This window comes from Podarcis raffonei, chromosome 10, assembly GCF_027172205.1.
Source record: "Podarcis raffonei isolate rPodRaf1 chromosome 10, rPodRaf1.pri, whole genome shotgun sequence".
Lineage (NCBI taxonomy): Eukaryota > Metazoa > Chordata > Lepidosauria > Squamata > Lacertidae > Podarcis > Podarcis raffonei.
In genome coordinates, this window is record NC_070611.1 from 59,358,798 (window position 1) to 59,382,105 (window position 23,308).

Consider the following 23,308-nt stretch of genomic DNA (forward strand, 5'->3'; position numbering starts at 1 on the left):
CCCTCCCTCCCTTTTAGGTCAGCTTTCTCTTCGTATTGACCTTGCTATGGACTTCAGTTGGTTGACTTTTTTATCCATTTGGCAAATTGATACCAGCCTCTTGGTTTTTTCGCCTACCTTGTAGCAACTCGTCACAACTTTTTTGGTATTGGCGGTTAGGCATTGGAATATGTATACTGTGTTGGAGGATTGGGTATGGCCATCATCTACCCCTCCTCTTTTGGGTATTCCGTTAAAGGAATCCGGCGGTTGTGGATCCTGTCCGATGCCCTGCTGGTGGTGACATGACCCCCGGTGTTGTCATGGGGAAGCTTCCAGTTGTATTTGCATCAACAAGCTCCTTCCATTGGTTGTTAACCCCTGAAATGGCTCCCTGCTGAGCGGGGTGGAGTCATTTATTGCTGTTTTATCCAAAGCCAATACCACTCACATGCTGTAACCAATAAAGTTGTGGCCTAATTTAGCCCATTAACCTAAAATAATGTGTCTTTGTGACTTATTATAATCCTATGTGGGTGGCGGGTCCTCGACTCACAATGTGATGCTAATGACCAATACCTAAGATGAAGGTCTACCAGGCTTACATGTTGAGCCTGCTGCTTTATGGAAGTGAGTCACTGGGAACTTATACCCACCAAGAGTGATGCCTCAGTGCCTTCCAAATGCACTGTGTCAGAAAGATTTTGGCACAACATGACAGGTCAAAATCTCAAACAAAAAAGTGCTCTATCAAATCCACATTCCAGCATATTCACACTTAACGTCTCAGTGACAGCTACACTGGTTTGGTCATGTACACAGAATGGAAGATTGCAGCATCCCCAAGCACATGCTCTGTGGGGAGCTGGCTTCCGGTACTAGGCCTGTTGGCAGACTAACTCTGTGTTACGAAGGTGTTTGCAAACGTAACAGGAATCCTGGCAACAATAACCTTGCCGTATGGGAAACACTTGTAGATGATCACAGTGCCTGGAGACAGACAGTCAGGTTGTGTATCCACAGCAGTGACCAGATGAGGAATGACCACTGGGAGGAGTGCAGAGAGTAGAAACACCATGGTGCACCTGTAGCAGAAAAACTGGATACCTCCTTCTGCCCCACCTGTAATAAAACCTGTCTCTCCCATATTGGTCTCTAAGCCACAGCAGGCACTTGTAATTCTCAAACGGTTTGACTTTACCCCTAAAGGCACACCCTTTCATTGTCTTCTGAGACAGACTGGTGCCAACAACTACTACCACCGCCAACTTAACTAGACTCTACTCTAACCCATCTGTGTTGTGATGTCCCACATACAGGCTCTGTGACTTAGTTCAAAGATCAAATGCAAGGAAATCAATATAAGGAAAGAGATATGGCCTTGGTCCAAACAATGTGGTGGGCAGGGCAATAGCTACATATATTTAAAATGCTAATAGATAAAGAAAACACAAAGCAATTATTTTTTCATGTGACACTAAAAATCAGTAATCAGTAATTAATGGTGATTTTTCTGTTTTTATCCTCGTCCAGGGCAAACTATATAGTTGCACTGATAGCTCCAAGCAAACAGAAGCAGAGTGCAGGTGAGCACATCATCTCTGATCAGCATTCCATATTAACTGGGCCTAATGCAAAAAACTCATTGCTGTATATTTGTTTCTCCCTTTTCCTTCCTTCTCCTAACAGGGGCAATTTTATCACCTACAAGGATGGAGAAGTGTCTCAACCAATTATCCAGGCTCGAAGTTGGGAGAACAGCAAATTTGATTTTGACAATGTCCTCACTGCCATGATGGCCCTCTTCACTGTTTCAACATTTGAAGGCTGGCCAGAGTGAGTACATAAGGCTAATTCATAAAACCATTTTTATTTGGAGCATTGAGAATGCATCAGCATGAACAAATTATATCGTCTTAGTTCAACCCCCTTTTTCAAAAGCTCTACAAGAGATTATGACTTTCATTTTTGACACTTAATGAAGCATTCATAAGACAGGTTCAATATGCCAAAAACTGGAAACTTTCTATGTTCAGATATTGCCTTCTTGTGCATGCTTCTAGCAGCTCAGGAAGTATCCTGGATGACAGCAGGGATCATTCTTTTATCTTGGGATGCTTCCGTATTTGTTGTCTGAAACTGGTGACACAGACTGTACAGTTCAAGGTACTCCTATACTCGTTGCTGTCAGCCTTGTGATTTGCAGAGTCTAGTGTGGACAGAAGCACTCCTCAGATCAGTGTACCCAATCCCTGCAGCTAGGGGCTCCTGGAAGTGCCCTTAGTGTCTGTCTTGGGTTCTCTCCTTTTTTTAGACTGCTGTACCGATCCATTGATTCCCATATGGAAGATGTGGGGCCCATTTATAACCACAGGGTGGAGATCTCTATTTTCTTCATTATCTACATCATCATCATCGCTTTCTTCATGATGAACATCTTCGTTGGTTTCGTCATCGTCACTTTTCAGGAGCAAGGAGAGCAGGAGTACAAGAACTGTGAGCTGGACAAGAACCAGGTAATTTAAGTACTCCATGGTGTGGCCAAAGAAATAAAATACATTCCTTTAGTAGGTAAAATTCTTCTAATACGTAATGTTTTTTATAGAAGCTAATGTACAAGCCTAATTCTGATGCCACATATCTTTAAACAAGTTGATGGTTCTGTTCACTGAGGAAAGAAAGTTCCTTGTGGGAAATTTTGGTTGGAAGGTGAAGAGATATATTTGATTTTATACCCTGCCCTTCCTCCCAAAGGAGCCCAGGGCAGTTAACACATGTTTTTGAAATTTTCCTGAAAGTCAGTAATGACGGAACAGACTCATCTCACTAGGGAGGGCATTCCACAAATGGGAAATGGCCAGTAAAAAGGTCCTGTTATGGGTCAATATCTATGACAAATCAACACCAACCAGGTAGCCCTCACCTTCAGTGGCAGCATCTCCAACAAGGCCTCAGTTCTTAGGGTTGCCCTACATCTAGAATTTTCCGGACATAGCCAGAATTTCACCCTTGGATTTGACCAACTCAGGCGGAAATTGCTTAAATGTCCGGGAAAATCCGGATGTATGGCAACCCATGACAGAAGTATAGATATCCTTTAAAATAGCTCAAAACTCTCTCAACAACTTTTGTGTCCAGATTTTCACTTTTTGAAATATGGAAACCCTTTCAGTTGCCATTTATAGGGTCTGATATGGTCCTTAAGGTACTTGGGTCCTAAGTCATTTAGGGCTTTATATGCTAATACCTTGAGTTGGGCATAGTAGCTAAGTGGCAGCCAGTGTAGCTTTGAGGACTGGTGACACATGGTCCCATCAGGCTGCCCCCCCCTTACCAGCCTATCAGCTGCATTCTACACCACCTGCATTCTGCAACTTAGAGATCCAAGAGATTCCATGTTGCACTTCAGCCTTCTTTCATTGACTGTCTTCTTGGGAGAAAATAGCATTTTTGTAGCTCACAAGTGTGTTTATGGAAATATATTCTTATAACAAACTCAGCTGATGAGTGCCAACAGGATTCGAGTCAAAACAGCCACTGAGAAACAAGAGCATGGTGGAGGAACCCTGAGGATTGCAGGTGTATAATAAAGCTAATAAAGAGTGGAATGGAGTATCCTGGAGTATGGCTGGCTGACTGACTGGAATGCTGTATAGAAATATTCCTGTTAGAATGTGAATATACAATGCATCATCTTGTTGCAGGTCCCAAATGCAAACATATTTGAGCCACCACCAACTTATTGTAGACACATACTGGGTTGTAGTCAACTACCTGTTACAGTGGTACCTCGGGTTAAGTACTTAATTCGTTCCGGAGGTCCGTTCTTAACCTGAAACTGTTCTTAATCTGAAGCACCACTTTAGCTAATGGGGCCTCCTGCTGCTGCTACGCCGCAGGAGCACAATTTCTGTTTTCATTCTGAAGCAAAGTTCTTAACCCAAGGTACTCTTTCTGGGTTAGCGGAGTCTGTAACCTGAAGTGTATGTAACCCGAGGTACCACTGTACTTAGAGGAGACCCATTGAAATTAATTGTCATCTTCCTGGTTTGTCGCTGACTACGACGGAGCACAGATCTAGCCCTCTGGGGAAGATATGAGCTTTGCGGGGGGATAGAGGTCACACAAGTCGCTGTGGACCTCAAAACCCCCAAAAGGATTTGTTTTGGGTGCACAGGATCTGGCTGCGCTCTGGGCGATCTCTCCTGTCTCCTGGATCGCTCTGTAAAGAGTGAAGAAGAAAGACAGGATTGAGGTGCAAGTGCTGGGATCCATCACTATCTCCACAAAGTGAAGTCTCTGGCTCTGAGTGGATTTAGCGGCAGGCTTTTCAGAACATAAAAGGCTGAAATTTAAACAGAAGATTTAAATTTTGAATGATTTGGATTGATTTGGAAAATATTCGGTGTGAGATGGGATGAAAAAAGGAAATCCTCCCCAGCTGTGCTGAGACATAATTTGCTTGGAGCTTTTCTATAAATCTTAAAGTTACTTTTAAACTTTCCCTGCTAAGTGGACCTTTTTGTAAATTAATTCCACCCGTCCCCGATATAATGGAGGATGGAGTTTGCTTTATTTTAAGTTTTCTCTTTTATTTTTTGTATTGAAGTGGACTGCTATTTTGATAAAACTTTGATAAATACTGTTTTAGTGCACAATTGATATACTTTCTTACTGGCAAGACCAAGAGTTAAAAACTGGCAAATTGTCCCTGATTGCTTCTCCCCTGCCCCATCCTTGGGGAGGCTACAGCGAGATTGGAGAGGGGGTGCCACACAGAGTATTTTCTAATTTGCATTTTAAAGCCTTTTGATCAATCAGATCTATCGGCAGACTGTGATTTTATCTGAGCTATCTTGGAAATATTTTGTTTTTCTTTCTTTTTTTACCACCTCCTCCCCTTTTGTCCCATTTTGAGTTAAATACAACCCACTGGTTTTTCATATTTGTTTTTCAAAATTTATATGATGTAACCTATGGATAGTGGCAGCTGGTGTTTAAAACTGTGGATAGAGCACCCCCAAATTCCTCCAACTCCTAAAGAGGTATCTCCTGGATTCTTACATATGATGCATACAAGTTCTTGTCACAGCTTGATTTTTTTAGTGTGAGAAACTGATTACCACCAGTGATAATTTCCAGAAGAATAGCATTAGTCAGTTGTAGCAAAAATAACAGTACATCTTATGACTCCTTAAAGACTGACAATTTATCTAGGGTTGCCATGTTTTGAAGAGCAAAAAAGAGGACACTATGACAGCCATTCACAGCAAAGACATGCAATCTGTCTCAAATTTTACCCCTGAAAGAAGGGACGTGTCCTGGAAAAAGAGGACACATGGTAACCCCCCCCCAAAAAAAATTATAGCATAACTTCTTGTGGAATTCTGAGTAGCAATCTCATTGGTTACATCTGGCACAATGAACTTAGCCACGGTAAGTCATGTTATTATCTACGACACCACAAGGCTCTGTTATTATTAAATTGTGCTATATTTACAAAAACACCAACTTGCAATGGTCTTTTGCTATCACCTACCCTAGAGGACAGGAGCCTCTGTTTTGAAAATTTATGATCTAAAAGATTGAGTTGAATTGTCCAGAAACTTTTTTGTCACACAAGTATCATCTAACCCACTGTTCTTTCTTAACAGCGCCAGTGTGTCGAATATGCCCTGAAGGCCCGCCCCCTTCGGAGATATATCCCCAAAAACCAGTACCAGTACAAAGTGTGGTATGTGGTGAATTCCACCTATTTTGAATATTTGATGTTCATCCTCATCCTGCTGAACACCATCTGCCTGGCCATGCAGGTAGGTCTGAAGTCAAAAGGAATTGCATTGTGGTTGGAATATTCATTGTGCAGGAAAACATTCTCCCTGACTTGAATAGCTTGCTGGAAATGGGGAATATTTAGAATCTCCTGTAAAAGTTGTTTTAACTTGTTGCTTGCTATGGATTAGAGCTGTAATTAGAAATGACACTTATTGGCTATGACATTAGCAGTTGTCACATATTCTGATAACTGAGGTATGTGTTTTTTTAAACATAACTATAGTGTTGTCTACTAGATATATAATTGTGGGCAACAAGGTGGTATAGGTATTTGAGGGTGGAGAGTTGAGTATAATGCTGGAGAACAATAATCAAGAACGAGGTTCCCCATGAGTGATGTAGTACATAGGCTGGAAAAACCTCAGGTCAAATTTTACCCAGTTTAAACTCAGGAAGTAACTTTCAGCAAACTACTATTCTTTCAACCATAGCCCTCTCACTATAATATGAGGATAATAATACTACCCTACTGCATGGAGTCAATGGGTTGTTCTAAAGTTAACTGAGATGAAAAGTGTTTTATACATTTGAAATGAGTTGTATTGTAAGTATTGGTGTGGTTTTAATAGATTTTAAATGTATATACGTATAGTTCAAATTCTATCAATGTTTAATTGTTTATTAATTATATATTTCTGTGTTTTTAGCTGTTCTTAATTTTCTCCTTAAGCCACCTAGAGTCCCTGTCAGGAGAAAAGGCTGAGGATAATTTATTTATTTATTTATACATACATACATACATACATACATACATACATACTCTGCCCATGGTTGCTGGAAGTACCACTCAGACAGTGCATTGGCTTTCTCACCATGAAGGCAAGAAAGAAGAAAAAAAACCTTCAGGCTTCTAAAGAGATCATCATATTGCAGTAGAAAGCCATACTCTGTGCTGTGAATTAATTAAAAGATAAAGGAATCACAAACTATTGGCAATGAGAACCTCTTTAGCAAACAGATAGAAAGGCAAAGGTGAATATGTGTACAATCCAAACAATATGCTTTTCAAAAATGAAAAATGAGGTGACTTGTTTTTCAGCACTATGGTCAGAGTTGCATCTTCAAAGAAGCAATGAACATCCTCAACATGCTCTTCACTGGTCTCTTCACCGTCGAGATGGTTCTGAAATTAATTGCCTTCAAACCCAAGGTAGCTATTGCCTCTCAGGTTTTCTCTCTGTTCATTGTCCTATGGGGTCAAAGGGAGGACAGGAGGATTTGGAATGAGGTAATAAACCTGGAATTATCTCCCACTGTTCCATCATCTGTTCAGGAGATGGACTTGTGCAGTTGTTGTCTGGACTGGAGTCTCAATCTGTGCTTGGAGGAGCCTTTCATTCTTGTGTTAAGCATAGGGATAGAATAGCCATGCACCTTAGGAATACAAAATTCCAGCAATTATTCATAGTATTTACTCTAGAGCTGGGCAGTAATTCAGTATTTTCACATCTACATATCATACAGTACCGTCTTTGAGGCAGAGAGCCCCCACAAGGTGACATTTCCCATATAATTTTTAAAATGTTTTTTTGAGAATGCCTGCAACATGCTAAAATAACTACATCTGGGAAACATTTTTCCCCCAAGACGTTTGTTTGTTTACACGGGGTCCTACTGAGTGTGGGTCTCTTTAAAGACCAGTCTTCCACATGAATGCTGAAGGAAACTACTGCCTCATTCTCATTTATCCAGCTCCAAAATGAATGTGTGACTTAGCCCCTAGACTCTGAAGTTTGTTGCATAGCTGGTACTGGTCAGAGAAGGTTATACGTCAGGCCCATAAACATAATATATTTTGTCTTTATGCATTTGAAAGGTTTCTACTTGTAAGTATTTCGTCCCTGATTTTGGGAAGCCTTTTTGTACTACACCAGTAGAAATGTGTTTTGTCTATGAATTGATAAACAGGAAGCTCTTCATTTGCATTTAATAGTAGATTTTAAATTACAGTCAGTAACAGGTTTTTATAGATTGTTATGGAGCTGGATTTCACTTTTCATATACACTTATGGTTCATCATGTTCTGTAAGACTGACATCCAAGTTTGTGTGAGAGTGAATATCCTACTATTTCATAGGATACTGCAGATAAGAAGAAACTGTGGGTGTGAGGTCCTGGGACTATTGAGAGGAGTGTGCCTGTTATTAAATATATTTTTAAATACATAACTGAACCTGATACTGTATTCTCTATATCCGTGCTCTAACTCAGCACCCTTAACCAACTAATATTCCCAGGGGCTGGGACACCATTTTCTGGTTTGCCTCAGGCGACAAAGTGTCTTGGGCCAGTTTTCAAGGAGTCCACTACCTGATCCATTGGATTCCTATGGAAAAGGCCTTTCACTACCTGAAGTAACTCCACAGACCAGCATTGTGTGGATACAATAGTAGCATAGGAGTAAAATTTATTTGCTACCATCACTACAACAGAATAAGCCCTATCACAGACCCAGTTTTACAATTTCTCTCAACTCTACAGAGTACCAAGAAGCTTAAAGGACTCTTCAGTTTGACTGAGATTCTTGGGAGTGATCATATCTATAGCCTGGGTTATCTCCTTGTTACAGGCAAGGAACAGGACCTCAACAGGGATACTGGATAAGGCTCCAGAAAAATCCCCTAGGGCTGCATAAAACCTTTCGTATTCATCTGCTTGCAGGAGGCAGACTGATGAAATTGGTCCTCCATTCTTATGGAGGTTACAGAGGCAAAGAACATGATGACTGAGAAGCTGAGTGAGAAGATGCAAAAGAAGGGGAATAGAGTAGACAATGGCCAGAGGGAGGGGGTTGTAGGATGAGACAGAAGAGTGAGAGAAGGATGGTGAGATACAAATCACGGATTATTTAACTGTGATTCCTGCATTGCAGAGGGTTGGACTAGATGATCCTATGGGAACCTTCCAATGCTATAACTCTATGAAATGGTGACAGAGCTTCCAAACCATACATATATATATATGGAGAGGGACATCTAATCTTTTCAGCATGATTGCTCAGTAGGCAGCTGCACAGTTTATCATCAATGAGCTTTAATGTGTCACATGGTGCTACATTTCTTGGGTTAGTTTCGGGAGATGTGCCATCCCCTTCTTTACTTTTTGACCTTATTGAAAAGAAATTGTGCAACATGGCTAACCAATTCCACAGCAGATAGATAATTAATCTGGCAGGGAAAATCTGGTGCAAAGAAACGGGCAGGAGCTTCATGGAACAGGGACCATTACTTTCTCAGCAAATGTATCCAGGGAATTTGCATGTTACTGCAACATTGTGACAGATTTATTTCAAGACTAGAACTTGAAATTTTAACAATGTCATTATGAATTATTTTTTAAAAAATTATATGACTGAGCACAATGTGGTGGTGTGGGAAGCACCAGATTAGCTATTATGCTTAATTATTTATTTAATATAGAAAATTATTCACACAGTGTTTAAAAAGCCCAGTGGGATGGTGCCTGCACAACTGTGCCTGCAGGAACAGCAGCTGCACAAAAAATGAATAATCCTAGAGGAAAGGTATTTCATTCATCAAAGGAAAACCCTCATCCCCACAGTATGAAAATGCACTCAAACAGTGAGAAACAGTTGAATATGTTTCAGTTGAGGTTAACTGATTCTAATCTATAAGCCTTGGAACAAGAATATCTCAAGGATTGATTGCAAGTTTCTATATGAACCAGCCTAGTTTGGGGAGTTTCTTCTATGGATACTTACACCAGCTGGAGCCAGGTGGTTGGTTACTGTAGATGTGGAGTTTTCAGTTGTGGCACCCCAGCTTTGAAATGTGTTCTCTTTGCCTAAATAGTGCCGGTAATAACTTATGTTTGTCTAGGTGTTTTAACTCAACTTCTTGTTTTATCAGCAGCTGCTTTTAGCATTTTAGCAGCTTCTGTTTAGGGTTTTAGTTTTAGTTTATTCTGATGTTTCAGTGTTTATTGTTTCATGATTTGTAAGGTGCCTTCTGATGGGGATGTAAGAAGGCATTTGAATTCCATTCCAGCCCATGTTTATTGCATGCAGCACTGTTTTTCTTTTTCACTACAGTCAGCTTCTGACAGACACAGCATTATCTCTCTCACTATTTACTGTGGCAGAATCTTACATACATACATACATACATACATACATACATTATTATGTTATTCCATACCATTTATTTCAGCGCAAAGGGCATTCCTTTAAATGCAAAGGAAACACAATAGAAATGGAAAAAATATTGTCAACTATGTACCTTTTATGGACTGAAAACAACAGCAAATACTGACTGTATTAGCTGGATTGATTTCTGTTCTGGACATGGGATGAATAAACTAACAACTAAACATCAGGAAGAACTTTCTGATGGTAAGAGCTGTTAGTGGAACGAACTCTCTCAGAAGGTGGTGGACTTTACTTCCTTGGAGGTTTTTAAGCAGAGGTTGGATGGCCATCTGTCATGGATGCTTTAGTTGAGATTCCTGCATGGCAGGGTGTTGGACTAGATGACCCTCAGGGTCCCTTCCAACTCTACAGTTCTATGATTTTATGAACAGAGTCCTCACTGCTTGAGATAAGCTGTCACACTGTAACAAAGCAAAACTCCAACCTCTGCTTCTCTTCAAAATCTCTAAAGCACCTACACACTTAAGCTACTATACAAGACAATATCATGTTACTAAAGCTGTTGAGTTACAAGAAAAAGAGATGACACCCTGATTCTATTATCCCTTTTCCATTTCCTGTCATAAGATCTCCAACATATATGTCTCCAACATACAATGAGATATTTGCCCCTTGTCTGGCAGGGACCCAAGAACATGATCGTTTTCAGTGTAAGCATCTTCCTCTCTGATCTTCATGAATAATAAATACTACGTACTTATCTCAATCTTAAAACCCCAACCCTTCCACAGATCTTTCTACAAGAGAGTCAAGTACACACCACTTAAATTACATTTTACAGCATATGCAGATGTTGAACAGAGCAGTGCATCTGCAACACCTCAAAAAGATTGACCTGCTATTTGACTCTTAGGCAAGATTTCTAAGGTAGAAGATAAACAGCTGATAACTCCTTATAGTTTTCAAAAACTGCTAACCATCAGTATTATACTGGAATATCTATTTTAATTTTTATCTGAGTGTGTGAATAAGAATTTTGTGTAACACACAAGCTTACATCAATATTTTAAACAGTAATTAGATAAGCAAAAAGTTCCACATGGGTAAGCAAAAGTGTCCAATCAAATCTTGTTGATAACCTGCAGTATCTGAGCTGCTTGCTCTTTCTGTAATGCATACAAATTCTCACCATGATCATGCTCTCTATAACTGCCCTTCCCCCCTGGATTATTTAAAGTGTGGGCTGGTCTCTGAGCTTTTATCAAAGACAAACTCATGGTAGAATGGCAAAACAAATAGAACCTCTTCATTTCCACCAAAGAGAATTGTATGGAATCATATGCTATCAACACATCCTGAAAAAATGTGCCTGCCAGACTCAAATAGACAAATCCTGTGGAATGTTACTGGGCATCAATAGCAATGGACACCAAGCAGAGATAATGAGCTTCCAGAAGCTGCAATCAGCTAAGTAGAACCTGTTTGGCAAAGGATATTTCACAAAGTATCAGCCATAGTAGAACAATTGGTGGCAATGGATCCAACACTGGCCCCTTTTCCAGTGTATATGGAAGCCATGTGTGGGCTCCATAGCAAATAATTATATTCTTGCTAACAGCAGCCCAATTACAAATAGCTCAGTATTATTCATCATTCTTCACAACTGCTGCTGTTCATTATTGTTCATTAATTTATATTCCACTTAATTGCCGAAGTAGCTTCTAAGCAGTATGTAACCAATTACAAAAAGTGTAAACGCACATGGGAGACAGTTGCAGTAGTTAGTCATTACAGTACAGGCTCTCCCTTCCCTTACTTACCTCTGTGGGCCATACTGTCTTAGTAACCCCAGCTGGAGTGGAGTTTGGAATGGAGTATTTGTGTCTGAAGTAGGAACTGTGATAATTTTTGCAATAATCAAGCTTGCACTCTAGCTGAGGCCCATTTGCTTGCTTGCCAGCTGATCAGGTTTCATGTGAGTGTTAGCAATATTTAGCAGACCAAATTTCTTCAGTCATGAAAAAATGAACTGCCTGGCAACTTACTGAACCAGGCCATTATAACTGCAACTCATTTCGATATCAGATCTGTTGTGGTGCAAAAAGGTATATTCCCTAGAACTGCTTAATTGAGAAGATGACAGTAGCCATTAACATTCATTGTTATGTTTCTAATCCTGTATCCTACCATCATTGTATGTGAAGTAGTGGGAGGTAGTAATGCTTAATGGTACTTTCTGGGCAGCTCTTTTGTTTTTGTTGTTAGCAACCATACACACAGGTACACAGTTTGCTGTACAGTACAAGATGCTATTGCCATGGCAGTGTCATTGCTCTTGCTAATAGACTATAATTAAAAATAATACAAATTATGTACATTGCCAGATTAAGCAGAAATCTATTTCTAACCATGTCTATTCAACACTTAAGTCCCATTTAAATAAATAGTGCTTACTCTTAAGTAAGTTATATTAGGATCCCACCCTTAACACACTCTTTAAAAAAACAACACTATCACTAAGTAAGTATCACAGAAAAATGTAGCCAACTCTGTACCCCACTCCTCTTCACCATTATATTGTTTACATAGAGACCAAATTATGAAAGAAAGAAAGAAAACCCATTTACAGGTGTGATTTAAAAGAGACAAAACTGTTGTTCTGTTGATATTGCACGAAGATGAGAACAAAGACACCACTAGAAAAACAAATTACAATACCCCTGGGGGCACACAAATGGATTCTAGGTGATAGTGGGCAATGATTAACAGTAGCAGAACTGCACACAATCCATTGCACAATAAGTTCTCACAACACAGCCTGGAGAGTTTTTGCAAAATGCAAGAGTGGGCTCAACTGAGATGTGTTTCATGAGCTGTAGATGAAAATGAGCCAAGTTTACACAAGGACTCTGTGAGAAAATACTAATGGGCACACAAATGAGAATACCATCTAATCTAGAGCCCCAGGGCAAGATATCTGTTAGGGTTCTAGGCAGAGGAAGCGTTAGAAATACACTCATGTTCCCCTCTTTGTAGGAAGTCAGGCTGTTTTGTGCAAAGTGTTCAATTGTGTGCAAAGTACCCTTTCACATAGTTTCCCATCACCAGAGTTCATTCTTGTGAGCTCTAGGTGTGCATGACCTGGTGCCAGAGAGATTGAGCACCATGCAATACATCTGAGTATCTGTCTTATGGTCTCCATGTGTGGGGTTTACATCCCAGTTGCGATTTGCTGTGATTGGGTGCTGATTTATACCACATGATATCTTACGCTTTGCAATGGTGATGTGGGTAGAGTGGTTGTTAATTTGCAGGTGGCTATTTTTAAATTTTCCCCTCCCATTCAAGGTCATGTAAAGTTACACTGAGTATCTCCAGACTGTCACTATTTTTAGGTGGCATTCAATCACAGACCAGCAAATTCAGGTTGTACAATTAGAGCTGATTTGGAGCTCTAATTGTGGAACCTGGATTTGTTGGTATGTGATTGAATGTCACCACAATGCAAGGCTGGTGGGCAAAAGTGTGGGTAATTGCAGTAGCTGAGAAGCTTATGCAGCAAAGGAGAGTGTGTACAGAAGTTGTGAGATGTGATAATTTTACAGCAATGTGGGGGACCTTTTATAATATTATTAGACAAGGTAGCAATTAAATACCTCCAGAATCTCAGATGTATTTCTGGGAAGATTCAATACCGTAGCATTTCAATTCTCATTGCTATTTTAGTCACTTGTCTGTATTTAGATATCAAAAGTATATCTCCCATTGATGTTTTGAATATGTAAATGGCATGTATTATGCACCATTTTGTTGTATTCAATTATTGTTTTGCTTTTTTATTACTATTATTTTAATTTAAAAAACTGGTTAGGTGCAGCTATTTTCTGAAGATCTCCCCACAGTACATGTGTGAGTTTACTTCAGAGGATGTAGCCTAATAAATTAGGCTTCTTAAAAAATAGTAATAAAAATACAATGGTTTTGCATAATACATTTTTATTACTCTTGTACGCGCTCAATCACTCTTGTACAATACTTCATTATTAAAAATTAAAAAACAAAAGAAATGGAACTGAGTATTGTCCCTCTCAAAAAGCACAAGCTTCCATTTTTCCCATTATGAAACATTAACCAAAGCTGGTAATGCTTGTTACTGCACTCTTGCACGCATCATAGGAACTGAATGTGCACAAATACTGAAATACCTTTATGCATACCCAGAATGGAAAACGACTGTGGTATCCTTAAGAGGAGGGACCGAAAAATCCTCTATTACATGAAACTATACCCACTGGTGTGAACAGCAAGCAGCAGAATAGCAATAAATATACATGACTGAAAAATTGGGAATGTGTGGAAGCTAACTTGCCAAATGCATACACAGAAAACGCAGATCTGAATTAGTCTTGTGATATAAATTTCTTGTCTGGTTACATCCAGTTATACACAGCCTCCCTGCCCCCCACAGAGATGAGTTTACCTGCTTTGGGTACCCTGACTGGACACAGTCTTCTTTCTTGAATATGCATGAACGTATGAAGCTGCTTTATACTGAGTCAGATCACTGAACTATTTAGCCCAGGAATGAGGAACTTTTGGCCCTCCAGATGTTGTTAGATTCCAATTCCCTTCAGCCCCAGCTAGATGAATTGTTGTGGCTAATAAATTATTTCTATTGAGGTTTGAGGTAACGGAGCATCGTCTAGTTTGAATCAATGAACACCTTTGTAGGTAAGGTTCTACTGGGTCTCTGTGCAGAGGCCACAATAGTTAGTGGTGGTGGTGGTGATGATGATAGTCACTAATTGAATTGTTTAGCAGTCTAATACAGGGTAGTATCCAGGCTTACAACCAAGTTTTAAACCTTTTCAAATTCCATTAAATGCCAGGTGACATGGAAACCTTTAACCTGGTGCCAAAAAATATCAGTTCAGGTGCCAGGAGGACTCATGAAGAAAGGAATTGCATAACAGGGGGCCACAACCAAAAAAGGCCCTCTCCCTTTTTGCCACGTCTAAGCCTTTCTTGGAGGAGGCACACAGAGGGACACCTCAGATTACATGTCTAAGGTTTGGATATATTCTTGGCAGGAGAGGTGGTCAGTTGGGCATTGTGGTTCTGAGCTTTATAAGCTTCTATAGATGAAAATCAGCACCTTGAATTGGGATTGGAAACATATATGCAGCCAGTACACTTTTGTTAATACTGGTGTTATAAAATTGCTTTTTCTTACAGATCTTTAGTACTATTCCAAAGGGGCTCTCTTCTTAGAACTTGATATAGGCTCCAGTGGGTAATTTCCCCTGTTGTCAACAAGGCTTGCCTGACATCACATTTTGAGCTGTTTCCTGGGATGTAAAAGCAGTGATCTCTAGAGAACATAATGGTTCCATTACTGCAGAAGCAAACCAGGGCTTTCTTACTAACTTGAACTTAGCAGGCAAGGAAACCAAAAGCCGATTGGCAAGTACACTTAGAACAGTTAAAAGTAGCCTGCTTTCCTTGCACAAATGAGATTCCACACCAGCCAACTACTGCATATTTATATCAGTGCTTTCATTAACTAACTGATCATGGGATGATTCATTTTCTTTTGACTGGGAAAAAGCAAGTACTAAACTGTAATGGTGGGACAAAGCTATACTTCACGAGAAAACAGTTCAACCTCCTGTCCTCCTCCCTTAAAAACCTTCAGGGTATTGTGTTTCTGAAAGAAATTGCCACCAGAAAGTCATGAATAAATTGGGAAGCTTCAGTATAATGATAACATGACCATATCTCTGACATGAAAGCAAAAAGACTTCCACTGGACAAGAGATTTGCTGTCACACACCAAACTTTTCACTTTAAAAAATAAAGAGTGCCATCAGTTTACTCTTCGTTAGATCCTAACTCACTCTCCTGGGAGAAAAAGATCCCACAAGAAACTTTCTGGTAGGAAAATGCATCCTCCTTCTTAGATTGAAAACTAAGATTGAAATACCCCTTGATTAGGTTTTCTGTTCATACAACAATAAATATGACTTTAAAGTCTGTGGGGGCATACCAAACAATTTCTAGACATTGGAATAATTCTTTTTCAATATGTAATGGTGACTATTGACAGCAATTTGCTCTCAATAAGCCAAAAGAAAGAAAAAAAGGTTGGCTTTTTGAGGAAGGATATCTGTACAGGTGAGGTAAATTTGTAGGGTGTTTCTGAAATTATAGGGCCTCATTTATTTGGCATGTACAGAATACATAATAATAATATTTTAAGCCCCTCTTTTACCTTATATAGGATATGTGCTTTTTTAAATGAGTCTATAGTAAGCTGGAGAACTGGAGAGAATTGCAAAAAAGTTACATAATCCCATCTATAATAAAATGAGATAAATGAGGAAATTCTTTCATTATGTTCCTGGCTAGTGATATGTACCAAAGGTAGGCTTCACGATGTGAACCACTGATGTCAAAGGCACAAAGTTGAAATATTTGAAACTCAACAAGCTCAGGACCATTAGGTAACTGCAGTGAAAGCAGAGTTGCTTGTTGAAAGTTCAGGAAGCAATTCTGCACCATCTGTGGGTAAAAATTATGCCTAAGACAGTCTAGTTACTAGTATGTGAAAAAATGCATTTTCCTACTGTGACCACCATATTCTGCTCTCAGTTTCAAAGACACTCAAGTGAGCATCTACGGTACATTCCCAGTAGTACAATTCTCATCTTCCTAGGATGCAATCCTACTCCAGTAGCAATTGATGGCAAAATTCCCATTAATTTTAATAGAATAGAACTTCAGTCCTAGTGAGTTCATTACTTTCACTTAGGCTAGAATTTGGTGCTTTGACTTCATTGTGCACTAGAGGGAAACATTCGGCTCTGGTGCAAACTCTGCTTATTGCTAGCTATTGCTAGCTTTGTTGGTAATCCTAGTTGGCAATGAGAAGAATATGTGATGGAAAGACTTTGAATTACGAAATTCGTTCTTTTCTAAAGTTAGTGCAACTTGGTTGAAGGCATATCTCCCTGCCCATTATTAAGGATTTGGAAGGACAAACTGTTATGTCATGGTTGCACATAGATTCTTGAAACAAGCAATATACATGGACTTCCCACCTTCAAGTACAATACCAAAACCAGTTTTTAAAACCCTACTTTCTGATCTTTTTGCACTTCATTTATCTAAGTAAAATTATTTCTATGGAGCAACAGAAGCAACTTTACCATCACAGTGTTGTAGCTCTCATCAGGCATCAGTATTTTATTTTTATTTAACAAAAAATAATAATATACCATTTGATTGTAATAAAACATCTAAGCAGTTTCAATAGCTTGATAAATGTACACATATAATAAAGAAGGGGGAAGAGTCTTGCTCTCTGTTTGTGCAGCAGAATGAATCCCATTCCCTTCTTTTCCTTATAAGCAAATGCTTCTTCTGATTCCTTACAAATCTGTGGACTGTTGAAATTGATAGACATTATTATTACTGCTTTTAGTACACGTGGCAATGATCCTTCTCTTTCATATACATTTTGAATGGCTTAACAAATTCTGAGCTTTCGTGCGCGGCATAGCATGTCGCCAGTGCTTTTGACTCATTCTGGCTTGCTTTGGGTTTCCAGGGTACAGCTTTGTGCTACAAAACTGGTTCTACAAGAGTCTATGATGGGATACAAAAGATGAATGTATAAGCTATTAGCTATGGCCACTCTACAGTATCATTTCTGAGGTCATGAAAATGTTAAGTTTGTACACAGCCTGAGGACCAAATTTGAGGTGGCATTTGCCATGTGTTTTGCTCTTATTAGGCTATTTTTTCAAAACAAAACAAAAGCAGGAACGTCTGGGAGCGCCAAGCCATATCTGGACCATAGTGGGGTGGGAAACAGTTTTTAACCCTTTACCCCACAGCAGTCCTTATCCTCAGACCCTCTCCATACCTATACTTCATAGTGGGATAAAATCTCCTGTTTATTTATTTGATGCCAATAGCAACTTTCCTGCAACTGTGAATAGCAGGTGTGGAGAGATAATCAGTGGAGGATGGCTGATTGGGACAGTGGCCGGGGCAAAGGCTTAATTCCCACCCATGGACCTGATCTGGCTCTCCCCAAATCCCAGCTATTTGGTTTTTTAAAAATCACCCATTTAAGAATAAGGTGCCTTATTTGGCCCTTAAATACATTTGATAGATCCCAGAAAGACTGAAAATGAATACAGACATGTGTGTCTGCTTAGTCAAAACAGAAAGGTCCTATGAATGAGTTGACTTGTTTCTAGCTTGCTCTATTGAAATTTCAAGTTCTTGTCAGTTCAGAGGTCATCGTGAACATATTTTTACTAACCTATGTATGCATCCAAGGTATGACCATGTTATTACTCAAACTACTTGTGCCTTTTCATTTTAATCTACTATTTTCCTCCTTCTCTGTGGTGTCAACCTTTAATTACAGATTTATTCCAGGTCCATTTGGTTCCTAGAAACGCTGGAGACCACCATAACACTCATTTTAATGTTTCACTGTGAATCTTGTGGGGCCGGTATTGACTGATATCACCCAGTTTTGACTTCCTGTACTCTTTCTTCCTTTCTAAATGTACTAGGCTCTCTGCTAATGGGATAACGTGGAAAGTTTCCCCTCCATGTTTTAAGCATCCAGTTGTCAAATAAGCCTGTGTTCCATAGTGTGCATGGAATTTCCCTTGTGTACTTCAAAAATGTATTTATGTTGTTCTAACTCCACATCCTCTTCCTTTCCCCCCCGCCAAAAGACACCCAACCAGCACATCCCAATATTTTGACATATAAATCAGATAGAAAGATTTTCAGTCCCAAGATCTGTAGCTGGAGTACACTACAGAAGGGAATCCTTGGTCATTGTTTGGCCCAGATATGGGTCTTACCCACTTTTCTCTTAAGAGTCCCAAACCTGGTCTGGTTATTGCCAGTGGTAGAATCTATTGCTATTCCTCAACCCTTTCCCCTCCTTTCTTTTAAGTTTCCTGGGAACTCAACTTCACATTTTACTCATGACCTGATCTTCCCAGTGCTAAGAATAGTAACCACTGTGCCACTTAGGTTCAGTCTCTTTGAAAACACCCCACAGCTGGAGAAACATGGAAGCCAGATTAGCACAAACAGATATAAACAACCAGAGGTTAGATTTATTAAGACTATTAAAAAGTCTAAATATCTTTGTGGAACAGATAAGTGAGGAAAGGATTTTTGCAAGCCCTGCAAAAGTCTTGGGAAATAATTTGCAATCAATTACCATGTTTTTGATTTTTTTGAAAGGAGGCAAACCAACTCTCAGGACACAGAAGGGACACAATCTTAAATTTACAACCCAGCTTTAACCAACTTATTTATAAATTGCCACAAGAAGAGTGAGGATCACTCAGTAGAGTAATAGATAGGTTAAAATACACATTCATTATGTAACATATTTGGTTGAATGATGATAGCTGTTCAGGGGGGAAACATGAGCTGGATAGGGCTTTTGAAGGCCTATCTGCAGTTGGCAATTATGCTATTTTTGCATAATTACCTTGGCTCTTTATCCAGTCCAGCCTGCTCTATCTCCAGGAGATGGATGATTTGTGTCAACCATATCTGTCTTATGTATTCTCTTTTACCCTAATGTGATCCTGATGCTTATCAGCTGTTAACTAACCTTGGCCTCCATTGCTAAGCTCCTATTTTAAAAACAAGGAATACTACCACTCAGGTTCTACATGCTGAAAGGATTATTTTAGAGCTGTATACATATAGCTGTGGGAGCATATCTGTCTGCTATGAACAGTCTGCTATGACAGTGAAAGTCAGTGGAGGGCACAGAATAAGGAAGGGTCAAAATTAGAAGTGTTTCACTAAAAAGTTTTCTTGTATGTTAGCTACTATGTGGGAGCCATTTTCCCCATAGTGCAATAAGTATACCAGAATATGTGTATGAAGGTATCACATGTAGTTCCTTCCCATTCAAACTTCATCCAGCTGGCATCTCTTCAGAGAGTAAGCAGGTCCCACACTATAGTGTCTAAATGTAGATAAACCTTAGTCTCACCAGAATGCAGCACCTGGCTTAAAAAGAACCAAGGCATGTCTCTCTTTTCATGTTGCTAAGCTACATCTGCTCTTGTCTTAGTTCTACCATGTTCCACTGAAATTTTAACTACTGTACAGACCTGTTGGCTGTGTGTACAAAATGAATTTATAATGAAGTCTGAAGGGGAAAAAATGGCAGAACAAGGGAAGATGCAGCAGAACTAGAGGGAAGGGCTACTTCATGCAATTCAGAACCCAAGAACTATTCATCCTACAACAAACACACATGCAGGTAGTCCTTACATAAACACTCAATACCTTTGATTTCAATGGGATTGCTTATTTGAGTAATGCCAACATGTGTGGTTGCGTAAGAAAACTTATTCTCTAGCTACTCTTCTATAACCACTTGAGGACACCAGGGCAGTAATTCTAATGCCGATTTTTGAACTGTTTTTTTTGTCTGTCTAACATTCCTTTTTAATCCCCATCCTGCCTGCCCCTTCCTTATGTAGGGTTACTTTAGTGATCCTTGGAATGTTTTTGACTTCCTCATCGTAATTGGCAGCATAATAGACGTCATTCTCAGTGAAACTAATGTGAGTATTACTCTACCCTCCCTAGGATGCCACCAAATCCTCCTCTACTTCCTCCTCCTGTTTCCTTCTTTTTTATTATTTCTGGTTTATGTTTTCTTCCCTCTAGTCATGCTTTTATTGAACTTGCCGTCGTCCTTCTCCCAGGGGGAAAAAAAGGAGGGGGGTTGCATACCTCCTTCTTTTTCACTTGTCACAGCTGTGACCGGTGAAAGCACACAAAGCTTGGGGTACGTGTGCTTTTTTTCCCTCCAAAAAAATTCAGACATGTTTGAGTGAAACGTTCTAACTAACCAGGCTTTTGTTGATACCCTCCATCATGTTACAGAGGTATGAGCAGCCAATACTGTAGAGTGGTAAGAGACTCTTTAATATGCCCGCGTAACCTCTTTCTTTTCTTATTTTTTTCTCTTCTCTCCCTCTTTCATGCTTTGTTTATTTATTTTGTTTGTTTATTTTTATATCTCTCTCTCTCCCTTTCTCTTCTCTTTGTTTCTTTCTCTTTTTCCTCGGCTTCTCTGCCACATGCAGCACTATTTCTGTGATGCATGGAATACATTTGACGCCTTGATTGTTGTGGGTAGCATTGTTGATATAGCAATCACCGAGGTGAACGTAAGTAGCTGGCATCTGTCCATGAATGTGCCTGCTCTTAACATTCATTTGTCTCTTCCAGTTTTTTTAATCTCTTCTTCTTTTATTCTCTCCCTTCTTTTCCCCTCCCTTTTTATTTGAAGTTTTTTTTTTAAGGATTGCTTTTGTTCTGTTGTTCTGGATATTTTGTTTTTGCTTGTTTCTTTAAATTTGGAACAACTTTGAGGACTTTCTGACTGTTGCATCATTTTCTTTCCCCCATAACCAGCCTGGCATGAATAAAAACTGTATAGTAGGAAAACCGATGAGAACTATGTGAAGTAAATGCACAAAGAGCAGGTTTGTGTCCTAGGAAGTTGGAGAAGTAGTCCAAGTTTAGGACTCCTGATTTGTCAAAGTTGAGTTAAACTTTCCATGGCACTGGGATACTTGCCACTTCACAGAGATCTACAGGGCAACTCTTTCGAGGTGGAATAATGGGAGCCAAATGTCATCTGTTTTCTGCTAGGCCTTTATATTCCCAACTTTTTATTCAAAAACCACAAATTCTTACAAGTCTGCTCACATTCTATGATATATTTGGTGGGTTGGATCCAGAGTAATTTAGTGATGCTTTAGTCTGACTGAAATCAATGAGGCTTGACATGTTATTGTTACCAATTCATCTCACTGATTTCAAATTGACTAAATGTGACCAATTTAGCCTGGATCAAACCCTGTGTATCATGTTAACTGATGCAGTTTTATCTCCCTATTATTTGTGGGAAAGCTGCCAGGGTAGTGTAGAGAGGAACATTGCATAAAAACCATTACATCCAATAGGTTTGATTAATTTTGGCATTTCAATACCTGCCATCATGGATTGGTATTGCTTTCTAAATACAAAAGACTGAAGTTAAGTTCATGGTTTTTAAAAAGGAAAAAAAAAATATACACAAAGTAAATATCTGGTATTTGGAGAAGAATTTGTACTGGGCATTTAAGTAAATAACATTGGATAGAGAGAAAATCCCAGTCCATTAAAGGCAATAATCTTATGGATTTTGCTGATAAATAGCCCTCTGAATTGGTGTATGTGTAGCATGAGATTTAAAAATCTCACTTCTAGAACCTAGGCCACACACGATCATCCATGCTAGACTGGAGGAATGCATGCATCCATCAGCCGCTGGTTGGCATGGTTAGTTTGCTTCAAGCTAAGTATTTTTAGGGATCCACGGGGCCTTTCTCCCTATCACATCCAAGGGAGGATTAGTGCACCAATAAGAGGGATGATGTAAACCACTGGTTTGACATGTGGTCTTGGAGATCTTCACCAAAGATGCTGAAGGATTCTATGTGGTGACACATCATAAGCGGGTGTGATTGCATACATTATATACAGGTAACTATGTTAGATAGATTTCTTTGGGGTGTATCTCACAACTATACTACTTTCCCAGTAAATTGTGGAGTTGATATTCAGGGAGTGGAAGACATTTTTGGTAATTTTCATTAAGCTGATCTCAGTTCCAGATCAAATTCTGATCAGGAATTGAGATCAGATAAGTAAGATTCACCAACCACATCTTCCACTTTCCATTGGTCAGCTCTGTTGTTTATCAGGAAAACAGGACTTTCAGGTTATGGTTAATTCTGTTCTCAATATTAATTGGCTGATACTGAGAATTGAAATAATGTGATTAAATAGGATCGATCTCAGTAAAACTTTAAGTTCAGCAGTTATTTATATATAGTTGAAGAACTGCCTAGAGCTGTCCTCTGCAGAGATTCTCCCAAAAATTTAAAGGTGGCATTGGTGGTTCTCTGAATCCCCTCTAAAGATTACCCTCCTACTATATAGTCCCTTCAAAATTCTGCACATGTCTTTTTATTACCTGGCATGTTTGACTCTTCTCTTTTTAATCTTTGCTATTAATTCCTAACATTTGTTATTAAGAAATTAATTGGTTTTGATTTTTCTTTCCTTTTTAATTTTTTTTTTGCACAATATCTGATGCACTGATAATTGAAAATCAGTTAAGGATGGAGTTTGTTTTGAATTGTTTGAAATCCTCTTGCACATAATTCTGTTAACTAAGAGAATGAATGGTACCGTACATCAATTTATTCCTTTAAAATACCCTTGCTGCTTGCGACATTTGGTATGAAATCCTGCAACCTC

At 39.3% G+C, this 23,308-nt stretch overlaps 1 protein-coding gene across 39 annotated transcripts in view; it reads left to right on the plus strand.

Moving 5' to 3' along the window:
• Positions 1-23,308, plus strand: part of CACNA1C (calcium voltage-gated channel subunit alpha1 C) — a 522,932-nt gene that overhangs the window by 438,755 nt on the left and 60,869 nt on the right. For 13 of the 39 annotated variants that reach the window (XM_053405799.1, XM_053405816.1, XM_053405803.1 and 10 more), the window contains 6 exons: positions 1,513-1,565; positions 1,669-1,815; positions 2,294-2,495; positions 5,634-5,792; positions 6,854-6,964; positions 20,470-20,553. In XM_053405799.1, coding sequence (XP_053261774.1) covers positions 1,513-1,565; positions 1,669-1,815; positions 2,294-2,495; positions 5,634-5,792; positions 6,854-6,964; positions 20,470-20,553 — 756 coding nt within the window. Of the gene's footprint in view, positions 1-1,512; positions 1,566-1,668; positions 1,816-2,293; positions 2,496-5,633; positions 5,793-6,853; positions 6,965-20,469; positions 20,554-21,081; positions 21,166-23,308 lie in introns of all 39 variants that reach the window. The other 26 variants (XM_053405792.1, XM_053405794.1, XM_053405791.1 and 23 more) reach the window with 3 other exon arrangements.